The 24,702-nt window shown below is 40.9% G+C and overlaps 1 protein-coding gene across 2 annotated transcripts in view; it reads right to left on the bottom strand.

Annotated features, from left to right (window-relative positions):
• Window positions 1-1,028: 1,028 nt before the first annotated feature.
• The window catches only part of MYOM1 (myomesin 1), a 91,538-nt gene continuing 67,864 nt past the window's right edge, over window positions 1,029-24,702 (bottom strand). For both annotated transcript variants that reach the window (XM_063130591.1, XM_063130590.1), the window contains 13 exons: window positions 23,658-23,794; window positions 22,700-22,844; window positions 21,687-21,746; window positions 21,282-21,349; window positions 20,680-20,793; window positions 19,519-19,606; window positions 18,415-18,453; window positions 18,216-18,321; window positions 15,107-15,270; window positions 11,102-11,138; window positions 10,288-10,310; window positions 7,886-7,941; window positions 1,029-1,880 (listed from right to left, as the gene is read on the bottom strand). In XM_063130591.1, the coding sequence (XP_062986661.1) occupies window positions 1,584-1,880; window positions 7,886-7,941; window positions 10,288-10,310; window positions 11,102-11,138; window positions 15,107-15,270; window positions 18,216-18,321; window positions 18,415-18,453; window positions 19,519-19,606; window positions 20,680-20,793; window positions 21,282-21,349; window positions 21,687-21,746; window positions 22,700-22,844; window positions 23,658-23,794 (1,334 nt within the window). In that variant the 3' untranslated portion in view covers window positions 1,029-1,583. The remainder of the gene's footprint in view (window positions 1,881-7,885; window positions 7,942-10,287; window positions 10,311-11,101; window positions 11,139-15,106; window positions 15,271-18,215; window positions 18,322-18,414; window positions 18,454-19,518; window positions 19,607-20,679; window positions 20,794-21,281; window positions 21,350-21,686; window positions 21,747-22,699; window positions 22,845-23,657; window positions 23,795-24,702) is intronic.

Raw genomic sequence — 24,702 nt, 5'->3', positions numbered from 1 at the left:
GTGAAAAGCATGCTTATCAAAAATGATGTTAGTCCATGTATTCTAACAGGATACAGAATATGAAAATTCCATTTTCGTCTCTGAAATGTCTAATGTCATCCGCCTAAATCAATCCTTTGTTTTCCAAACTAAACATGCCCAGCTCATTCAATCTCTCTCTGAATATATCTTCAAGCTCCCAATCTTTGTAGCATCAGTTGCTCTGCTCTGATATCTTCCCTATTTATACTCCTTTCAAAATGTGACGAGCATAACTGGAAGATCAAAACTCTAGCTGTTGCCTAATTATTCGTCACTAGTGCAGCATTATTATCTCCTATCTCACCAATATAAAACTTCTGTTAATGCAGTTCAAAATGGCATATACTTAAGATTGCTTCCACTATAATTCACACATCCTTTTTGGCAATGCTGTCATTTAACCTGCCATCTTCTTCCTCTTTCATAGTTAAAAATAAAATTATTGTTTCACTTGCAAGCATACCACTGTGTAATATTTAAAGTATATCTAATTTAGTTTAATTTAAAGTTATTTAATTTTAGTAAGGGAACTAGTGTGACCAAGAGACTATAAGCTGAGATGTTCTTAGTTTCAATTTACCTCAGTATTAGGCCTTTGCTCAGCATTGGGCATCTTCAGCCTCCCTCCCCCCACCCCATCCCTGGTAGTTATAGCCCTTGGACTCATTGCCCTACTTGCTTAAAACAAGTCTCTTGACAAGAATGACCAACAGCCAGGAGTTCCTTAAACACTGAAGAATATGCCTTCTGTTTCACCTACAATTATTAACAAGCTTAAAGTTGGTGGAATGCTTAAGTAGCTTTTGTAGCAGACTGAAATGGGCAGAGGTTATTGCAGAACAAATGAAATTTTCAAGATTTCCTTTATGAATGCTCTGGTAAAGATCTGAGTGAAGATTATTATAACCAAAAGTGTACAAGAAGTTAGATAAGTGATGACATTAAACAAAAAAGGAATTGTGGCCAGCTAGTAGTGAGCAAGTAAACAAGACACACACAAATCAAGGTGATTGAAAAGTAATGTATTTATTTGTGAAACTGAGGAGGATTCAAATTTTTTCTTTGACATTAGTGTGTATTAATATCCTGGCAACACATACATTGTTTTACTTTAACATCTGCTTTCTAGTACTACCCTACAGTACACTCAGTTGATACTAGATTACCAATATGATCAAATCTAGATCTCCAGTAAACCATAGTTCTTACTCATCCTTTCACTCCCCTCACTAATTAAATGAGTTATTTAAATATTGTGCTTGTGATATATGGACATTGAGGAAGAACCAAATACTAGTTACTAGATACAGTCACTGATAGTTTTGGTTCATTTAAGGTTGAAGACTGAGACGAGAGAAGTGTATTAGAAGAACGTGTCGGAAAGTGGTGGTGAAGCATTAGCCACTTTTACCTGATATCAGTCAGTCATAATGCCTCAAATGAAGTGAGTGGAAGGACCCAGATAGCTACCTCCTAGGCACAGGCAAAATAGTTTACACACACACAATTATTAAACCAGGCAGTATTCTAGCTCTCCCCAACATTTGTCCTTAGTTTTAGCTTCATTTCTTCTTTTTCTTATCTCCTTTACCATGTTCTGGATGAGGGATCTCCACCCCTTCCTCAGGTATGAATACACTTACAGTGAAATCACTTGTCTCTGTGCCATATTGGTTTTTCACTACAAGGCTGTATCTCCCTGAGTCAGCTGTGCTGACAGCAGTGACGGTGAAGGTCGCTTGTTTCCCCGATTCAAATTTCAGGATGATGTGGTCGTCTCCTGTCAGAAGCTTTTCATTCTTCAGCCATGAAATCTCTGGGGCAGGATTCCCCCAGAGAGTGCAAGAAAGGTTAAGAGCCTGCAGGAAACACACAAAGGGTTATAAAAAACAGTTATAAATAAATATGTTGAATATTTATGTTCCCCGGATATGCTCTGTTTTCATTTTCTTCTGCTACATCAATCTGATTTTATGTTAGGGAGGTGAATGAACATAACTAGTTTTGGATTATAATATCACATTCCTTCAATATTTTACACTCTTTTGTCTTCAGAACGGTTATCGCAAACTGCACACTCATTATAACACAAAATTAAATATTCAAATTACTTGAAACATTGACCCTTTAGTAAGAAATAGTCTTTGAGGTTTTTTTGGTTCTAAGAAGGTTACTTCTATAATAAAGGTCAAACAAATGATTGCAAATCAGGCTTCGAAATCTAAATAACAAGTAAGCATACAATTAGGACGTGATTAAAGTACATTCAGACAGTTTTTCAGCGGAACACAGAAGTCTTTTACAAACATCTATAAAAACTACCTTGCTTTTAATCTGAAATCAATACTTTTTTTCAGGGACAATCACTAACCAAAATGGCTGATATATGCTTCTCTAAAGTCCACAGAGCAACATGCTCCCTGTGAGAGCAAAATATGGATCGGATAGATAGAAAAAATCTTCATTAGCCATTTGTTAAGAGGCAGGTCTTTTATCTGAACACTACTTAGGGTGAGAAGATTATTAGATAGCCTAGTTGTCAAGGCTCCTTTAATGCATTTCTCTCAATCAGATATACCCCAGAAATAGATTCTTGTAAAATATTCAGGCATGTGCACTCTTTGAATACCACCAGCTTCAAGACAAATGATGAATTCAAAGCATAAATATTAATTAAAGCTCTAATGTAGAATGGAAGTAAAATAAGTGGTGAAATTGAACTATGTACGAGTGGAAGGCAAGCTTGCAAAATGGATCCTTCCTTTCCCACTCTCCCCTATCCAAAAAGCCGCTCTAGAGGGTTAGGGGGACCTACTGAGCATTGTGGGCTGTTTTGGGAGGCTGCAGTGGAGGGAGCAATCACCATAATCAGGAACATCGTATAGCCGTGCAACATTCCTCCACCTAATTCAGGCAATTCCCTCCCATTGCAGCCCCTTAAGACATTTGTTGGGTTCCCCTGGGGCCAGTGTGAAAGGTAGGCATGGTCAGGTACTTGCTGTGGGCTCACAACCCAGCAGGGGCCCAACTGACAGGAGCCCCTGGATTTGCTCCTCCTTTTTACCATTGCAACTTACTTCTCACTCTAGCCCAGACAGCGGTGATGGTGGGAAGGAGGAACAGTAGATGCCACTGCCTACCTGTTCACTGGCTCTCTGCCTGCCAAGCAGGCAGTGGTAGCAATGATGAGGAAAGGGATGAGGAGGAATAGCAGCTGGTGACAATGACAATGAGAAAGTAGACTCACTGAGGGAGGGGTTCCATGGAGGGGGGCTTGCCCTAGGGTCCTCAGAGACCTGGAGCTGCCACTGGGTCCCCCCAATCTCTCTGGACAGGATTTTGGGATGGCATGGTAGAACGGGAAGGGAAAGGGAAAGATCCATTCTGTGAACTGCCTTCTGCTGAGGCAACATTGGATTCTACCCACAGAGTGTATAGATTCATTATTCTGGGGCCAGGGCTCAAGCAAGAAGAACATTCAACATGCAGTAAAGAAATAAATAGCTTAGCTGCTCCTTTTCCTAACAGAATCAAGGCACTGGGGGATTACTCAACTCATTATCCTAAAAATACATACAATTCCTTCAGTCATAATTCCAAATAAATTAGGCTCAACCATAATTACACCTTTATGGATCAAATTTCAAACAAAACAAATCTATTCCTAACACACTGTTGAGATCAGTCTACTTGCATGATGAGTAAATGAGAAAAATCAATACCCTGAGGAAATGCTTCTACATGGCTGACACTTCCCATGTTACATTGCAGGATTTCTGAAAAGATCTGTCTGGCAATGCAGTGCTATCTGATGCTTGTTCTGTTAGCTAAATAGCTTTTAAATAAGTAAATTGAAACATGTCTAAGAAAGATTATTTCCACTATCACCCCATTATAAGATTCATGGTGTATACATTTGTAAATATCACTATCTCTTTGTGTCATCTTTGATACCCTAATGATGAAAAGGGGGCTGGAGTGAAGTATAGAAGCAGATAAACTAATGTATTTTTAATGATGAAACTTATTGCAGAGATTTTCAAGAAAACACAGAGTAAAAATACCAAAGGATGGAGAAAGGACAAAGATGAACCCATACCACTATTAGTTATGGCTTGATGGGAGAAAAAAAACCTGTTTATTTGCCTCTGAAGAACAGGAGTGACAACAGAGATGGGATGATTCCACAGGATTAGGTAGGTTATTGTTTTGGCACAAAAGGTTCATAATCTGCATTGGTCTTAACAAAGAGTAGGACAAAGGTGGACAACTTGTGGCCATCACCTCCAGCCAGCTAATGGTGAGAAATCATGGGAGTTGTACACCAAAACATCTGGAGGGCCACAAGTTGCCCACCCCAGGATAGGAGATATATATGGCACTTTTTCCAAGTACCCGGGTAGATATGGCCATCTGAGATAACACATCTAAGAGTGAGGGCTCATTCAGACATACTGATCAAGGCGTAATAAACCACCAGGCCCACATGGTCTCCCCTCATATACAAGCTTTGTAATTTCCTTCCTGAGCTCTTCAAAAATAGTTCCCCCATTACATCTGAACCAATCAGATTCCAGTGTCATATCCTAAGCTGTGTCATTAAACCACAGGTTTTTTTTCCCAGTTTGGATATAATGAGAAATTGTGATTAAAACTAGCAAGGAGAGATGGGGCTGAATCTGGCACATAATACAGGGTGGGGGCAGGTGGGAGGTTGCACCATGGTTTATTATACTGGTATTGTTATCTGAATCAGTCCTGAGTGCCCAAAGTACTTAAGAATTGCCTTGTCGGGTGAGACCAAAGTTTGACCAGTCCATCTCTAGCAGTGGTCAGCCAGATGGCTCTTGAAAACTTATGAGTAGGGCATTAAGGTGATAGTTACCTTCCTCCCCAACACTGTTTATCACAAACAACTGCTTATGTATCTGCTTATGATTTATTTTATTTATTATTACATTTATATACCGCCCCATAGCCAAAGCTCTCTGGGCGGTTTATTAACAACAACTGGGATCTCAAGATTACACAGTGTTCATTAACTTCCAGGGATCTCTTGCCTCAATAAAAGTAACACTTTGAAAGAGAGAGATTATTGGGGGGGGGGACTAGAAACCACAAACAACACTCAGAGCCTGCCTTCATGGCACCAACTTGGTGCTGCGCTGCCGCTAAGCCTGATGGTTTTGCTACTGTGGAGTGGCAGCAAGTAGTCCCCATGAAGGAGGCAGCGCGGGCTTTCTGGCGACTATTGGGCTCTCCCTTGCCCATCTTCCAGCAACCAATCAGAGGTTGCCTTCTGCCTGGGAATGCCCCCGGCTTGACGCCAGAGCAAGGACAGATGGCAGAAAAGCTGACCTTGCTCCAGTGGGAAAAGTCAGGTTAAGTCAAGTGCAAATTACCAGCTAAGTGTAGATAAATCGTTTGTTTACATTAAGATAATTCAGAGCCCAATTGAATATATAACCAGAATATTTAGCGTTAGAAAATACTGAGTTCCCATTGCTCTACTGCCGTTAAAACAATCCTGGCCAGCTTTCCTAAGGAAGGGCGTAGTGACCTCCTCCTTTCTATGCAACCGTAGGCTGCCTTAACATACGGGTAACACTAAATCAGAAGACTTGCAACCTCCCATCCCCCATGAAGTATTAGGGCTTACTAATGGCGATTCATAACATTATAAGGAAACCATGCTTTATTTGGGGTTAGAAAAAAATCCCAACGTGTATCTGAAATAAGAAGAACCTGAGTTTTTCATGGGCCAGGAAAAATGTGTTTCTAATTTTCTAACTGGATAAAAGCTCCCTGTCAGTAGTCTTGAGTGCCAAAAGTCAGACTGTAGGGAATTTTTATTACCCTGTTATAGAGTTTTGAGAACACTGTTTCATTATGTAAGTGCTAGCATAACCAGAAGGAAGCTAGCAAAGTCATGAACCTCTACAAAACTATACAATGCCAAAGGGACGAGGGGAGAGGCACGCCATTCTTCTCCAGAACCACTCTCAATGAAATGCTGTGAGCCAAGCTAGAGGTGATGCCAGAGATTGGATCTACTGACCTTTCTTTTAGTCATAAAAGCAGCAGCAGGGGAGAGGGCCAGAATTGGATCAGACCCATAGTGCTATGCAGGGTGGGTGGGTGGGGGTAACCTTTTCCCCTGGTCTATGTCCCTGATTTAAATCCTCCCCCCAGAAAAAACTGCTATTAGCCGCAATGGAGGGGACAATTAGTCATAAATGAAGGGGAAAGGAGAAAAATTGTTTCATTTTTTAATTTGTTTTTTTAAAAAACTTTCATTCATTTCCATTTGTTCATTTGTTTTTCCAATGATTTCATTGAAAGACCCAGCCATTTGGTGTTTTCCACCCAAATCACATGGCATTTTCAGATCTCCTACAATCCATCCCCCAAGGCAACAGATTTGCCAAATTTCAGCGAGGACAAAACATCTCCATTTTATAGGCAATTTAAAAAGGCGCACATACATGGCTTAGCTGCTATCTAAGCTAAAAATAGCTTCCCACCTGACCAGTTTCATTGCTCTCTCTTCCCTCTTCATGTGACATTTCTGTGAATCGCACATGGAGTTTGAATGAACAAAAGTAGGCTTGCTTGTTTCATTTTTCATCCATTTTTTAAACGAATGCACAGTCCTTTAAGTTAATACAGTAAACAAAAAATACTGCTACGCTTCTAATTGGTTGTATTTCTTCACTGTCCAAATAGGTTCCGTGGTAATTTCTAAGCCTATCTTGGATCTATATATTCCCTCAGTTTCAAATACATATTGCAGCTTAAAGACAAAATACAGTCCACAATATGCATAGCTAGACATACATTCCATCACGTTCCTATTTTGACACTTCCCAAGCAATGACAGTGTGATTATGTTGCAAGAGGAACTATAATGACATATTCAGTGTTTTCTTCTGCTTTTCTCACCATCTGTTTAGCCTCCACCCTATTTCCCACAGATCAACAAGACTAGGCAAATGGCCAAGATTGGTAACAGGAAGCTAGTGTTTATAGGTCTCTTGAAAATATTCAGAGTTTAGGAGGACTCAAGTACATCTCTTGAGAATAAAGTGGTAACCACAGAGCCCAGTAGATAAATTTGTATTTGTGGGTCCCTTTTTTAAAATTACAGATCAAATAGTATCAAAAAGTACTAAATCGTGACTTCTCTTTTCACTAAATTGTTGATGTTGAAGGAGGATATTTTTGAAACAAGCCAGAAGCAAACAGTTGTAGGGTGTTGGCAGCAAATCTGAGCTAATTAATGGGATGGTGTTATTCAGAACCTTACATATGTGATGCTTACAGTTGACAATTAAATATTTTGGGGGACTGGAGTAAATGAAACAGGTTCATCAGGATATCTATTCTATCCCTGGTAACTATATACTGTTTTGTCCTGTGACTTTCCATTATAGGTGACAACATCTAGATCAAGTTCTGATGTCAACAATTCTGATATGTGAAATTAAAATATAATGAGAAAGTATTTGTATGAAATCCTTTTAGTTTCATTACAGTACTAGACAGACCATTTCTCCCTATACATTTTGGCAGACAACGAAAATCAGTTGGCTAATGGAGATTCAGCCCTGTGTTAGATTGTGGCCTAAATCCTGGCTGTTACCATTTTCGCTCTTTCAAATTCTGCTTTAACAAGTAAAACTGTCCTAAATGCATAAAGCCAGCCTGTCTAGTAGTGAAATTATGCTCTCCATTTAGAAGATGAATAAAAAGTGCAATCGCTTTATAACAGCCAGAGCCGTTGAGTAATACTGAAGCTTTCTCTTCTTTGAGAATGAGAAAGCTGCAGAATTGCCTTTTAAAAGTTTCAACTAATTTACTCTACCTTGCCTTCCTGGATGGTGACAACATCGGGCAGACCTCCAAGCACCCGGGCACGATCTGAAAGAAAACCACATTTGCAATTTTCCATTTATTGTCTGCAAAATAAGCTTCTGCCCCAGATTTTGTTTCCCTTCTGGTGCTACTCTTTTATCTTATTTTTTGTACAAGCTGCCCGTGAAGCATGCAAACTGCGAACAATATTCAGTATTTCTAGCCTTCACTACTTGATGTGAAAGTTGTGTCAAATTTGCTGTGAATGCCATTTAGTTAATAACTGACTGTCAACCACTGGATCTGTTAATGTTGCAAAATATAAACCCACTGGCTCCTTTAATGCAAGATTTCTGAGTATACATGAGAAGGCAACAAATGAGACAAAGGTTCTGATCCTACGTTTCCAAATGTAATTGTTGGCAATGTTGTAAGCGAGGGCTAGACATAACAGGGTTCTTGAAGTATAAGCCATTAGGAAGGTTATTGGCCAGCAGCTTTCTTGGGGCAGAACTTCCCTTTTTGATAAAATGGGGTTTCTACCAAAAACAGCAGCACCCTTTTGTAACACATACTAAACCTTACTTTATGTCCTTCTGTCCAGTGCACCTTGGATAGCTCCTTCTGACTGGATCTGACTGATACCCAGAGCAGATTCACCCCCCCCACTGACTTAGGAGCCACCAGCTCCCACTGCTTCTCTCACAATATGATGCATTTCCTAAGCCCCACTCTACCTTATGGGAAGCTGCCTAAAAGCTTCATCACACCAGCGTTATACTGTGCAATCACTGCAACTTGCGTGCAAAGGACTCTGAAGATTTCCAGGTTATAATCTGCTTTGACTGTGAAGTACTCCCATGCATCCTGCTTTAATTGTGCTATAAAGCCAAAAGACCCGACCTATTTTGCTACTACTTTTGGAGCAAATCATTTGTTGTTTTATAAGCGGCCACTGGGGCGCAGGAGCAGGATTTGATACTTTTAAGCTTTAAATTAAACAAATGCTTACAACTGCATAAGTTTTAAAGATAAAAACATCAAATTTGGCACAGTAATAGATATTAAGGAGAGCTTTAAGCATACCAAATTTGAATCGGATTGGGTAATCCATTGATTTTTTATGATTTTTTTACATTTCTCCCCTTAAACCCTTTTCCTGATATGCAAAGGATCTTAGGAGTGCTGCTGCCCGGGGTGTGACTTAGCTAGCAACAGCAACAACAACAGCGACAGATTTGCGCGGTAGGGGATAATTTGAGGGAAACAGGTACGTGGGATGAAGCCTTTATACTACTGAGTCAGGCCATTGGTCCATCCAGTTCACTACTGACTCCACTGACTGGCAGAGGTTCTGCAGGGTTTCAGACTGGAGTCTTTCCTAGCCCTACAAAAGATGCCAGGGATTGAACCTGGTATAGCTTTCCCCCATCAGCTACCACTGGCAGGGGGTGAGGGAATATATAACATTGCATCATCAGGACATGGCTACATTCTGCTACACATTATGAAAGGGGACTTAACATGGGTCTGCCATTTTGCAGCCAACAACAGTAGCCCTATTGAGCATTCTTTTATCCGGGTAGATCAAAAACGTGGGGAGAGAGAGAGAGAGCTCCAGCCCCACGCCCCTCCTTGCATGTCGCCATCCCCCTCTATTTGTGGAGGACGATGTCTGAGGAAGAGAGCTTCCAGTCTCCTCTTCAGACGTTGCCCTCCACGAGTGGAGAGCAAGGGGGGCTGGACCGCTCCCCCCACCACGTTTGATTTATCTGGGTCAAAGAACACCTGAATTAGTGTTTATTATAATGTGCAGTTTCACCCTTCTGTAATTTTGTTTTTGAGTAAGCTGTCTTGGAAACTTGTTGAAGGGTAGGGTATAAAAACCTAAAACAAACAAATAAATTAAGTCAAAGCATAGACACACCCTCTGTCAGCACATAATAATTGCCACAAAAGTGCTGTTATGAGCCATGTGCTGTTCCATGTTGTGGTTTGGCCTGCAACAATGAATTATGATTAATGGGGCAACCAAGGTCAGCAAGGAATGCAGGTCACACCTCATTTGCCATGGTGGAGGCTGAAGGAAACCGTTCTGTAGTTTGACCATAAAAAAGAAAGTTTGCAGTTTGCACAGCTTGTTTTCAAGAAAAACAAATCTCTGCAGAGCTGCTGTTGCTTTTTGCGGGGGGGGGGGGCAGATAGTGCTTCACAAGACTAGTTCAGCCAGTGTGGATGGCTGCGTAATCTCACCCCCCGCCCCAGTCAAATTGTATACTTGTAAACAGATATTGCAAGTGTATTCTCCCCTCTTGAGGAAACTGCTCTGAAATGGCCTTTCACTCTGGGAAATGAGGGGCATTACATCCTATTGACAACAAAGACACCACATGAAAAAGATGGATCACTTACTTTTCTCTGCAATAGCAGCTGCTCTGTAAGTGAAAAAGATAAAAAGAAAATACACTTTCATTTCTTGCTAAGGCATGAAATAGCATTTCATGACTGAATAGCATTTTCGGATTGAATAGCAGTTACTCTTAGCGCATATTTTTTAAAAGTTGAACACAATCTTTGCATGCTGCTTCACATTGATGTTGCAATTTTCTTTTATCATAGAATCGTTGAGTTGGAAGGGGCCTATAAGGCCATCGAGTCCAATCCCCTAATCAATGCAGGAATCTGCATTAAAGCATACCTCACATATGGCTTTCCAGCTGCCTCTTGAATGACTCTAGTGGGAGAGAACCCACTATCTCCCTAGGTAATTGGTTCCATTGTCATACTGCTCTAACAGTCAGGAAGTTTTTTCTGATGTCCAGCCGAAATCTGGCTTCCTGTAACTTGAGCCCATTATTCTGTGTCCTGTACTCTAGGTCGATTGAGAAGGGAACTTGGCCTCTGCTGTGCGATAATCTTTCAAATACTTGAAGAGTGCTATCATGGCTCCCCTCAGTCTTCTCTTCTCAGGGCTAAACATCCCCAGTTCTTTCAGTCTCTCCTCACAGGGCTTTGTTTCCCGGCCCCTGATCTAACCATTAAATTTTAGTTAAGCCCTTAAATTTAATGCTGAAGCTACTTTTGACTTCAATAGAACTTCACACATCTTTTGACTTCTCACATCTTTTGATAAACATGCTAATAAAAGCATAATAATGACATCACTTTCTACAGCAGAAGCCCCATTATCTAATTTAAATTGTATCTTCCCATGAATGATACTTACTTTAGCCTCTGGAATTCAGCAAAGGCTTCATCAAATGCTTTAAAAAAAGAATAGAGTTTTATAAAAGTAGTTTTTTATAAAGTCAATTTGTGCTATGGTATCTTTATTGAGTTTTCTATGGATTTAGGGTAATTTGAAACATTTTTTTTTAAATGAAGGTGGTAACTCAAATTATCTCTACCTATAAAGCTGAAAGTATGTGTGTGGGTTTGTATGTCCAGAAATATTTACCCACTTGGAGTTGAGGTACAACCTTAAAATTGGGCAGGCAGATAGGTCTTCCTGTACAATGATCATTAAAAAAAAATCTAACATCCAGTATTTTTTGGTTTTAATTATTTTTAATTAATAAAAACTTAACTTACACTGAAGCCTACAACTCCCAGCTTGCCTACAACTCCAAACAACTGAAGGGATGCTTAGAGGTTTAGGCGTTTGATAGATTTTATGGGATCGTGAACGGTCACGTCCCTCGGTGAGGTAGAAAGGGCTCAGCCTGAGACCCCGCCGCGCATACCACTACCACTGTGGGGTGTGAAAGCCCACGGGTGCTGCAGCATTGTGGCAACAGGGAGAGGACCACTTGTGATGGCTCCCAGGTAACAGCCAAGTCCTCCCTCTTTCCTTCCCAATCCCATTATCACAGCGGACTGTGACGAAAGTGGCTGCCTCAGGCCTCCTCCCCCTCTGCGAGGCTTTAGTGCTGCCATGTACATGAGCGCCTGGTCTGTTACATTGCGTGCAGGGAAGGGAAGGGAAGGGAAGTGCTCCACCCTGGCCTCCTCTTTAACTCCCTTTTTAATAATAATAATAATAATAATAATAATAATAATAATAATAATAAGAAGAAGAAGAAGAAGAAGAAGTAATAGTAGTAGTAGTGAGTTCAGAGCACATTCACACAACAGTTCCCTGCATTCACTGAGATCCGCTTCTCTACTATATGTTATTCAGGTACCTGGGCAATGCCATGCATATCAGTTTTTTTCTCTCTCTCTCTCTCATTCAAATCCAATAATATCCCTATACTAAGTCTGATCCACTACATATGGCAGAAGGGTCACTTTACAACATATCTTAAGGAATGGTAGAACAGCTATTTCCTCCTAATGATGGTGTAACTTTGCAACATGAACTCATTAGTGCTGGCAGTTGTTGGAAGGCAAGAGAGGGCATTGCTGCATGGCTTAATAGCGACATGGACGCTTCAGAGGTCTCCCATTAACAAGAAAAAAAGAGAGAAATGCTCCACCAGAAACTGGATAAACTCAAGGGGAACATTGATTTTGCTATTTAAAAATGCATCCTTATGCACATTTGGGAGTAAATCCCATTCAACAGTAGGACGTTCTTCTGAGTAAATATGCATGGGACTGTGCTGCAATAAGACATGTACAGATTATTATACTGTCAAGTATTGGGAGCACTGTTACAAGCGGTTCTGATTCCAATTGTCCATAAGTGAAGAGTTCTTTAACTGTGCTGGTCCACACAGATGATAGAAACCAATGAGGACTGATCAATATGCATGGATGACTTCTTGGTCCCTGGTGAAAAAGGTCTTTCTTTCTTTCTTTCTTTCTTTCTTTCTTTCTTTCTTTCTTTCTTTCTTTCTGCAGAATACTTGGTTGTGCACTAACATGCACAACTGGAAGAAAGGGGAGCTGACATCTGAACATAGTACTTTTACCTTAGCATTTTGCACAGTTGAATCTCCCCGCAGCACTATAATAACCACCCTGCTTGGATTATGTAATGTCATTGTGATGTTGTGCTGGCACAGTGGTAGCACACTTTCACCCTTTTGTTGCTGAAACAAATCTTAAATCAAGAAGCAAATCCTATCTGTCTCCCTTCCTTTCTCTCTCTCTCTCTCTCTCTCACACATGTACACACACACACACACACACCAAGTAAAACTGAATCATTCTTCTAGGGTTCATCAAGACAGTGGCATTGTGCAGCTATTCCATCTTCACTTCCTTAATGGATGTTTTCTGATAAGAAAGAAAATATGTGGAAGAAGTTGTGGGAAAACATGGGAGGCCTACAAATTGAAGGCAACACTTGGGCCCTCTATAAAATTCCATGAATGAGGTACTGTGCTTGCACAATAAAAGCCTTGATTAGATGCACCTTTAGCATCTCAGGAAGTACCTGTTTATTCATTTACTAGCTGATATGCTCGGCGTGGGTCCATGAATAATGTTTAAAACATTTATTTGATAAATAATAACTTTCTCTGCAACTTATTCATCTTTAGGTTGTTTGGTTTTGTTAGTTTGGTTGAGTTAGTAAATTGTTTTGTTAGAATAAATGGAAAATTGTGTTAATAAGAACTGTATTTTAAATTAGAGCTTTGTGATAAACCACATTTTTTGTTTTACCTGAAATGCCTACACCTCCCATCATGCCTTGGCCGGAGCAGCTGTCTAAACTTCAAAAGCAATCAGGACACACATCACCCCTTCTACCAGCTAAAAAAGAAGCAAACCTAAGAATATGTTTTCAAGACATACCCAGCATTGCCCAGATATCTGAATAACATATAGTAGGACTGGCCTACCTTGCAGGGTTGTCGTGAGGGTAAGAGGGGGGGGAAAAGAAATAAATTTAATTTGTTTAAAGATTAACTCACAGGCCTCACATATCTTAGAGGATCTAAGCAAACCTGGGTAGAAACTTGAAATTTGGCATGCTGATAGTGTCTGGCTGTACAATGTACCAGAAAAATCTAAAGTTACCTGTGAGGTAACTTCAAAACAAATTACATTCTTTCTTTGTCTCTCTCTCTCTCCCTGAACGCCTGGCCAGGGCTGCCTTGAAGTCACGTTGTTGTATCTAGTTATTATTTTAAAACCAGACATGGCAGGTGGGAGGAGGCACCGCAAATGGATGCAGCTCATTTATGTGGGTTGTTTCCTTTTATCTGGAATTGGATTGACAGACTTTAGTAAGTTTGGCCTCCCACCCAAAGCATGCTGGGAGTTCTGCCCAAGGCATGCTGAAAGTTGTAGGCATAAGCCTTGTTTTTTTAAAAAATTAAATTCTTTAAAAACGTTTTAAAACCCCAAATTCATGTTTTTAGGTTTTTTCTGATCCATGTACATGAAGATCTGTCTGGGTGAACAGTACGAAGGCAGTACTATATGTGGAAGTGGGTAAACATTTTGGGACACACATGACACACACATACTTTCCGTTTTATAGGTAGAGATTAATGTACAAGTCATAGGTAATGGCATCAGAGTACTTTATTATGCCATCAGGTGATCAGTTTCATTTTATGCCAAGGTGTAGCGAATGAAGAGCAGCACATTTCCTGGCATATATTTTGTATAAAGATTTTGCATAAAGATTTTGTGCTTCCATACAAACAACCTCTATGCATGAAAGCCTCTCAGCCCCAATGTAGCAGCCCTACATGCTCTTGGGATATTTACATGGGAGTCACCAGCTAATGAGAGACAGCCCAGAGTCCAGGGGCACTGAATCTCTTTCAGCATGAGGGGTGACTTCCATTTTAGAAATGCTCTTGGGAGCCGTGTTCCAGGTTCCAGTGATGGGCAAAGCCAAAAGCAAAAGGGGTAGGACCAAAATACCAGCATATGCTAGCTTAAAATCCACAATGCCTTAGGAGAGGCAGTTCAACCTTTGGGAATTGTGTGTGTGTGTGTGGGGAACTTCATTAAAGCAAGGAAACTACCAAGCCATCAGTGGTCAGGGGGAAAGGAATATGGCTCTGTGGCGCACTTGCAAAAGTCTGATTAGGACCCCAGGCAACTGGAATTGGCCACTGGGCCTGATGTTTTGCACTCCTGCTATAAACTGAAGCTCCAAGGGACCAAACAGGCCTATGAGCTCTCACCCTAGACTACTGGAAGTTACACTGAGAATCATGCACAAGAAGAATGGCAAAAGGTATTACTACCAGCACTCATAGCAGCTTCATCAGTTCTGCATTAATTATTATTGATAGAGGTACAGATAATGTAATCTGTTTACCTTGCCCAGAGAGATCCACCACTTTTGTGTGTCCAGTTTTACCGTCAAAGAGCTCCAAAATATATTTTCCCTTGTCGTTGGGTGTTGGCTCATTGATTTGCAACCAGATTTGCTCCCCAGTGACACCAGTCTTAACTCTCTCTGTGTACTTAATTTTGACATCACTGAAAAAGACAAAAACAAAACAACGCTGTCTTATGATAATGCAGACACTATTGGACGGCGCTTTAATAGAGCATATGCTTGGCATTTTAGTAGATCATTTCCAGAAATAAAAGACTATTGTTTTTGCTACAACAGACTAACATGGCTACCCCTCTGGAAATTTCCATTCCAATTCTACTTTCTTTCACTGAGAGACAATGCCATGTGCATCAAAGGAGTCTTTCCAGGACTACTTCAAAGGCTTGTTTTAAGCTTATAACAGCCTTACCTGTCAAACATGAATTTCAGCGCATACGATCTATGAACGCTAAAACAGGAGTGATGATTAAACTATGTCAGTGACATTGGCTATGTGCCTAAAGCAAACTTGCAAGTTGCATAAAGGCTTTCAACAGCAAAGGCTTTCCCCTTTGTGCATCATGTGGCAGGAAGCTTGCAGCTTTCCTCCTAGTGAAAAGTAGTAGATGCGGAGGGACAGCAATTTTCACCAGAACTGCAGTATGCAGTGAAAGAATTAGACAATATATGCATTGATTGCAACCCTGAACAATAGGTTATTTTTTAAGTTAAAGAAAAAAATATGTTATTCACACACACACACTTAAGATATTGTGATGCTAGCCCCACTTCTCCAAGCATTGTATTTTTAACATCATCCCATAACATAAAGTGCACCCCCCCACCCCGGGATCTATTCCTGTTTCCAAAATCTCATTGTTCCAGGAGGGCAGTGCTTGCATATGTGGCCTGAAGGCTGGAGATTCAATACTTGTAGCTTGGCCAACTTTAAGCAATCCTGGGAAGCAGCCTTCCTCCAGCATGAATAGCGGTTGGTGTGTGTGTATGTTATTTTTTATTGAGCCCATTGTGGAGGGATGAAAGGGTTAACATGTCACACAGCACAGTCCCAATTCTGATCCAACTCCCTGCAGTGGTTATTTAAAAGTGGGTGGGTGGGTAACTGGATACATTATATACAGTCATGTAACATAACATCTAGTCTGGTAGTCTGTGCAGTGTGGCTAGATGGCTGCAGCATCATGGGAAGTTTGGCCCACTGCCACCTCTCCCTGACATGTATCTGAATCTCAGAAAAGGGAGACCAATGCAGACAGGCCTCCACCCTTCTATTAACCCAGGATCACCTCGAGGTTGGGGGATGTGGGGGTTGGCAAGGTGTCTACATGTATGGGCCACCAGCTGCCATTTTTAAATTTCCCACCATGCCCCAGAGAGAACCTAAGATAGCATTGCTCTGGGGAATTGTGGGAAGTTTAAAATGGCAGGCAGGTCCCAGACCCAGCTGCCTATTAAGGGGTAGGGCCTGTGTGTTGGAAGCAGGGCTGGCCCTGCTAGGATGTGTGAATCTTTGCATTTGCCTGAGGATGCTGAATGTTGATGCACCCACTTTTGATGGGCTTTGGGCAGGTCTGAGATCCCCTTCCTATGATGCGCTGGGAAGCCGGTGTAGTGCTCTCCTTCCCACGCTGCTGGGGTAATGTGAGAGGTAATGTTCCATAAGAAGGAGCCCAGGGTGAGGCTTCTAACTACATCACAATATTGCCCTTCCCAGAGAACAGGGAAACACTGGCATGGTTAGGAGCCACAGGGCTCAGCTACACCAAGCAGGAAATTCCACTATGAAAGCAGTATGAAAGTGGTATATAAAAGGCAGGAGCCACACTACTGCTTTATAGTAGTATTGAAGTGCACTGACAACTGTTGGGGCCCATTGACACACCATGTACCACTTTCATACCACTTTCATAGTGGAATATCCTGTTTGGTGTAGATGAGCCCATGGTGTGGATCCAGGGCCGGTGCCAGACTATTTTGCGCCCTAGGCAACGTGAGCTACTTTCACCCCCCCCACCCCAAAATGCCAACTTTGATTTTTAAGGACATATGTTTCCTGGAAAAAATAAGAAGCACAAAACTTGAAACTGCTAAATTTATTTTAAAGTGCAAGAAATACGTCATGCCAATTATAGCAAACAAGCTGGAAAGGAACATCTATGGGTCTAAAATGCATTATTTAATAGGAATATCAACTCCAAATCATCCCCAACTCACACACGCGCGCACACACACACTCAGCATCACTCACTCCAAACAAACACGCGTGAACACATGCATTCACTCAAAGACCCCATTCACGTTCTGGAAGCCCAAACGTGGAGCCACCCACCCCAGTGTCCCTGGCTTCGCTTTGGTGGGCAAGATGGCGCTCCGTGCCCTCCCAGCCGAAGCGAAGCCAGGGACGCTGGGGTGGGAGGGACAGCTCCACATTCAGACTTCTGCGCTCTGGGAGGGCGGCTTCCGGGCAGAAGTCCGAACGTGGAGCCGCCACTGCCCCCCAGCGTCCCTGGCTTTGCTTTGACTGGGCGGGCACGGGGCGCCCAGGCCCAGCTGAATCCTCAGGCCGGGCTGGCTCACAGCCAACAAGCGTGAGTGCCACGCTGCGCCCGGTGCCCCTCTTAGCTTGGCGCTCTAGGCGGCCGCCTGAGTGGCCTTTATGGTAGCACCGGCCCTGTATGGATCTCTCCAACCAAGCACAAGTCTTCTCACATGCCCCAGGAAGTGTGGCATCAGCTAAACACACATGTGGGTGCCTCGATAAACTATGTGTCAGACAGTCTGAAGCTGCTATCCTATGTACATTTACTTACGAGCAAATTCTAAGTAAACATGTATAAGATTGTGCTTTATCTTATTTGATAGGGATCATTTGCTTGATCTTTGGATCCTTAGGGGTTGTTTCAGCATTAGGACCTAACCTCTGCATATGTGACCCACTGGTATAGTGAGTATGTCAAATGCGCTGGTTGCGTTGACCAGCCTGGAGATATGCGTCTGTATGGATAAGTCCTAAATTTAAACATGTATAGAATGTTGAATGAGATGTCACCGTCAATCACTGGTAAGAACTTGTTTAGTCACTTACTTGTGTGACCAGCTCACTCTCAGATCTTCCAAGTAGTAGTTAACAAAGGAATATAATCTGATACCCTCTTCTGTGCTCTGAATTTTCAGTTCTGTTGCAGATAAAGCTGAAAACACAACACATGTTTTTTGTAGTCTTACAGTCGTTCACGGGGTGGTACAAATGAGACATTCATCAGGAGAGGGAATTAAGTACTCACCAATCACTTTGCATACTTCCGTCATCAAATCTGCAAAAGCTGTGGAAACAAATCCAGAGAATAAGACTCAGTGTTCCCAGATCAGACATGCCTGGTTATGACTGAATGGTGCCCTGAAGTTCCCCAGCTAATCCGGGCCATTCCTACAAGTGGATTCTTGTAGGAAATCTGAGTTGCCTTTTAAAATATGTTATAAAAATTCTCAAGGAGTCTCCATGCATCCTCCTTTGAGTTAGTGTTGATTTAACCCTTTTGCTTCTATTAAACTTTCCTGCACATCAAGGGAACCTTTATAGCACATGCAGAACTGGAAATCCATATATTTTTATTAAATTGTACGTGGAGCCTTCCATTAGGGAAATTGAAGTCATCTTCAGAATTGGTCTTTCAAAGTAATCCAAGTGGCTGCTTGGAGAGTCAACACAGGTGGGCTTGAGCAAGCAATCTTAGAGGTGTCCCCCCAAGATCTTCTGCAATGTTGATGGTGTTGTCAGCTGTATCTTGCAATCTGAGATGTGAATTTGAGTCTTTGTGGGAAGAGAGCACCTAATGGAGCTCTCTGTGGGCATTACTGGGGCCTCCAAGACAAATTTTGCACACTATTTGCAGCTGCCATTTTGTGCAAAATAGCAATTTCCGTAAATAGCTTATCCGCAGTTTTGTGCATAATGGCGTTTCATGGAACAGCAGGACAAGCTTGTCCAACTTGGCACACACCCAGTTGGGAAAACTCTGGAATCTGCAAGCTAGTGTCTAGGAGGCCGAAACGTCCCCAAGCTGAAACCCCAAACTGGATTTCTGCGACGTCCCTACTCCCACCCTGGTCAGCAAGAGCTAGCAGGCCCTTGAAAGTGATGAACAATCTGCCACTTTGCCCAACCCCCCATTGCTCTACAAATAACTGTTGAAGTAATGAATGAATCCCATAACTCCCAGTGGTGATATGCAACCAGAAAAAAAAAACCTCTTCTGGAAAAATAAGAGATTTTAATCTGTGTTACTATTGATTCATGATGAAATTAAGGCCACTACTCACTTAGTTGTGAGTAAGCCAAACAGAATTTAGTGAGGCTTATTCCAAGCATTTCAAAATGACATTCTCACCTCCTCCTTGAAGCTTCAATATGCTCTTGTCCTTTCCTCGGTCATCTTTCAGTATTACTTCATATATACCAGCATCTTTCTTAGAAAACTGTGAACAAAACCATATCAATTAACAGCAATAGAAAAAAAAGCATTCACATACTCTGTATGTGACCTCTGAAGATAATAGGAAAGGACCATAAAAGAAATCAAAAGACAACTTTACAAGAGTTAGCATTTATACATTATTTCTGCAGTGAGAAAATGTTTCTATTTTTTTATTCATACGACTTGGTGAAATGCAGTAGTGTGAAATATAGTGAGGGCAGAAGTCTGAGATATGAACTGGGGGTGGGGGAGATTGCTGGCGGATGTAAAGAGGAATCGGATCTCTAAATAAAAGAAAATATAATTTTCTCAGGAAAGGTAACACAATGTACAGAGGCTTCAACATGGAGGCCAGAAACGAATAATGACTTCTCTTTTCTTCTCTGGAGAGAAACAACGATAAGTAATAATATAGTGTTACTTACATGTTGAGGCTGTAATGAAAACTCTTGTAAACTTCCTTCTTAGCCATTGCTTCTCTACCAATAATTAGGTAAAAGTTTCTGCCTCTTACACACTGTTTTTGACATGCCACCCACCCAGCACAAGGGGAAAGTGAGCTGAAATCACGGGGAGACATGTTAAGGTAAAAAAAAAAAAAACCCCGCTGACGTTCAGGTTCTACAGCAACACACTTTAAATTAAAAAGAACATAAAACATCTGGCTTTGCTCTAATCCAGTATTCCCCAACATGGTGCCGTCCAGATTGGGGGAACTGGAGAGAAAAGTGGCTATGGAAAAATTGTGTCCCCCCTCATGACCCTCCCAAGTCCCTTTCTACAAAGGCTGGTTTTGGAAATTTGCAGCACAGATGGAATATGCTATTCCACCCATTACTCAAGGCAGTCCAGTGTGTCAGCCAGTATATGTATGCGTTGTGTAAAAAATGCACAGGTCATCCTCACATTCAGAACTGTCCCAAGGCATTTTACTGCATGAAACAGAGCGCCCTGATCATATCTGACAATGTATCTGACATCATCTGCACACCTTTTCCTCTTTGAAAGTGTTCTCCATTTAGGAAATTTCTCACATCTGAAGTGGGCATCATCAAGGGAGAAAGGATCACTCACCTCTGTTATCAGCAGAGTACATACACCATCCGTAAAGTCATGCTTTTCATCAATCATGATCTGTCTTTCATCTTTGTACCAAACAATGTTTGTTTCCTTCTTAATGTTAGCTACCTAAAATGAAAGAAAAGCAGAGTAAGACGTTTTTTTACTTGTAAAAAATATATATGATTAATAATATTGTAATCAGATGGCCAGTTCTGGATAGCAAAATGTCAATAAGCCACACAGGAGGTGGGGAAAGGTTGTTCATTCTCTTATTGGGATTTTTTCCCTTCAGGGAAAAAAGCATCCTATATTTTTAAAAGGAATGATCACCAGCTCATAGTGAAGTCAAGTGTTACTTATCCCTTTGAGAATGCTTTCTCTTCACACTTTCTGCTCTGAAGCAATGCAAAGTTATTTCAAAGTGTAGTGCAATATTTGTGGAAACTGAGTATTTGACAAATATTTATTAATTGATTTATTGCGTTTTTATACTGCCCAATAACCAATGGTCTCTTTGAATCTCTAGATGCACCTTAGAAGGAGGTGACCATTAAGAGAGTATGTTACTTTTGGTTCAAGTATCATACAGTGTCCAAAATGAAGCTGTTCCTTACCTTGCATTTCAACAACACGTTGCATTCAGGAGTAACTTCCCATCCCAGATACTCAACAAAATGTGGACCTGTTTAAATTATTTGTAAAATAAATCCCTTCAGAAATCATGATACAAAAATAATCTTCTCTATAAATGTTTCATATTTTCTAGATTTTCTATTTATTTATTTATTTATTTATTACATTTATATACTGCCCCATAGCCGAAGCTCTCTGGGTGGTTTACAACAGTTAAAAATGGTAAACCTTAAAAAGTATACAAAATTTAAAAAACCATCACATGGTTTTATCACTTGTTATCACTTGCGAAATACAGATTCTCATTAAATCCCAAATATAAGCAATTGCATTAAATTAGCTACACTATTTAGATAATCTCCTGTTTCTAAGATGTTGTGTATTACCTTGCTTCCTGAACCATTCTTGCCTCTGAAATTCTGCTTCTTTCTGTAGTTTCTGGAACACTATGGATTAAAAAAAAGGCAGTTCAAAAATGGCTATAGTTGAAAGACTGCTGCATTTGTACTAAATCAAGACAAACATCCCAATCCAGCTAAGAAGATCCGAACCCTTAAGCAGTTTTCCACACACATATCACTGGCTGAATCAAGGACGAAACCCATCCAAATACACATTGGAACGCATAACTGTCTGTCTGTCTGCAGAACATTGCTCTCAATGAGATGGGCATTTCAATCCATATTCTGGTGGAACTAATTATGTGAAGAAAAAAAAACATGACTGGATCCATGCTCAAAGTGGGAGGAGAGGAAAGGAAATTGGTTGGTTCTGTTTCAAATTAGGCTAAATAAAGCGGGAAGGTTTTATGTTTGATGAAAATAAGTGGGATAGTTTTAGGTTCGCTTTAGGCTCATTTATTGTGTAACTTGGAAGGGTGCTGTTCAAAAAAACAAAACAAAAGGTGTGGGGAGAAAAGAAGTCCCATTGGAAGAGAAGAACCAGCCTGCTCAGTTGCTGTACTCATCAGAAGATGCCCTCCTGGTGATACTCAAAATTTCAGAGGTTTGGTCCATCATGACTTGAAATAGGGCCTTTGGTGGCATAGTGCCCACTCTAGAATTCCATACCATTACAAATTAGGCAGGTGCCCACCCTTCTGGGTTTTCAGGACATACGAAAAACATGCTTTTTCTGTGGGACTTTCTATTAGAAATTCAGAGGCTAACCCCACAACATGATCCATATTGATCAGACAGTTCGTAGGACTTTTCTGGGTTAACTGTATGATTCACTTTCTAATTCGCAACACTTTACATGTACTTCGAAAACACCAAGTAAATTTCACAATGTCCTTATCAGGTAGCATCGGAGTATTAAGCATGAATGAATGCTTGTCAAAGTATCTAACATTAAGCCATACACTATAATTGTAAAAAAGCATTTCTGAAGATCTTACCATCGCCAATAAGAACAAGACTGGATTGATTGGTTGCTTTTCCATCTTGAAGTTGAAAGGTATATGTACCTTCATCATCATCTTCAAGTTTATCCATAAACATTTCAATCATACCAGAATTGTGGTCAATCTTCATCTTGTATTTCTTCAAAAACAAGCACAAAAGTGAGCAGAAAAAAATAATGTAACATTTCCCAAGCCTCCAATGACTGAATGAAGTACTGGTAACTATCCCATAATGTTAAGGTACATACAGACAAATATAATTTTAAGCACACTCCCTACACTTTTGGACACACATATAACCTGTTGAGCAAACCCTGGATTCATTCCAGCAAAACCCAGATTTGCATAGTACTGATTGGTTGGCCACTGGTTTCAATCACAAAGTTCACCACTGCTTTCCTTTTTAGAGCAAGACTGTGCACAGTGATGTCTGGCTACCCCCTTCTCCTGCCTTCTTAGAGGAGTTGTTAAAATGTGTGTGTGTGGGGGGGAGAAAGGTTAAAATTTATTTATTTATTTATTTATTACATTTCTATACCGCCCAATAGCTGGAGGTCTCTGGGCGGTTCACAAAAATCATAAAACATTATAGTTGTTATTATTATTGCTATCACTGAGGCCAGAGACAAAGGCAGGCATGGTTGTTGAGGCCCCACATCCCAGTCGGGACCCACTGATAAAAGTCCCTGAACTTTCTCCTTCTCCTCACCATGTCAACCTGCTTGTTCACCTGCCTCTTGCTCCAGACGAGACAATGGTGGCGGTGGGAAGGAGGAGCAGGAGATGCTACTGCCTACTTGTTCATTGGCTCTCTGCCTGCCGAACAAGCAAGTGGTAGCAATTATGAGAAAGAGAATGAGGAGCCACAGCAGCAGGTAACTAGCAATTTCGAAAATCTCCAGGTTATTGTAACAGCTAATCACTTTCAGACCACAAGCAACTATGAGCTTACCTCTCCATTTACAATTTCCTTGTCGTTAAAGACAAAATTGACTTTAGCACTGCCAGACAATTTCTCAGCTTGTAGCCAGAATCGCACCTGTCCCTTCTCCAGAGTTTCCACTGCCAATTCAGATTTAAGGGGGACAACTGGAACAAAGGAAAAGAGTCTCAAAGAGGTATTTGGGGTGTGTTCACAAGCAATGTCTTTTTCGCCAAGTTCCTGGATAGATTTCCTTCTGACATTGTTCATCTATAGCTTATTTTAGGCTGCTTGCTTACTTTCTAAAAGATATAGGATATGCAAAGAGCTGGCTTACAGAGAACATGACTGCTTTATATGGATTTTGTTTAGCAGAGTGAAGTAATTTCTGTATTCAAATATATATGAGGGATAAAGGTTTGTCCATATGCTCTGGCTTTGTCTGCAGATAGCTCCTAAAGCCAGCAGAAAACACAGACCTAATATGCAACTATGGTTAATTTCAGACATGCTGTTAGTGAGTGAGCCTAACAACATCTGGAATCCACATATTTAGATAATACAAATAGGGGCCTAAGCTTGGGTTTTTTTCATGTAAAAGATGATATCCACACATGTAAACATCGTTATTTTTCCCTTTGGGAATGAACAACTATGCGTTTTGTAATGTGTTTCTTTTTTGTAGTCTTTTTTCTATTACCTGTCGTAGATATGCAAAATTTACTTACTGTGTTAAAATTAGAGCTATTCTCCTGATCCTACATGTGTACTATGAATAGGATGATGTGAGCAACATTGTAGCAGTAAAGAACGCTGTCTGCCAGATGGGTGTATTTGTGCTTTTCTACTGTTGTTGTTGTTGTCTCTTTCTCGCTTATGGCGGTTTTTCTAGATGGACATGACAGGCATTGCCAAGTCATGCTGTCTTTTACAGATTCAGGAATTTCCTGACAATTGAGCATGTTTTAATTATGACTGCTTTCTGGATGATGGTGTAGATGTATTTTGGTAGGCCCAGTTTCTGAAGGTTTTCTGTATAGTTTTTTGATATGATGCCGGTGACTGATGTGGCTAA

This window comes from Elgaria multicarinata, chromosome 7 (assembly GCF_023053635.1).
Source record: "Elgaria multicarinata webbii isolate HBS135686 ecotype San Diego chromosome 7, rElgMul1.1.pri, whole genome shotgun sequence".
NCBI lineage: Eukaryota > Metazoa > Chordata > Lepidosauria > Squamata > Anguidae > Elgaria > Elgaria multicarinata.
The sequence above is the reverse complement of the archived record's forward strand: the minus strand, read 5'-3'. Positions and strand labels throughout refer to the sequence as shown.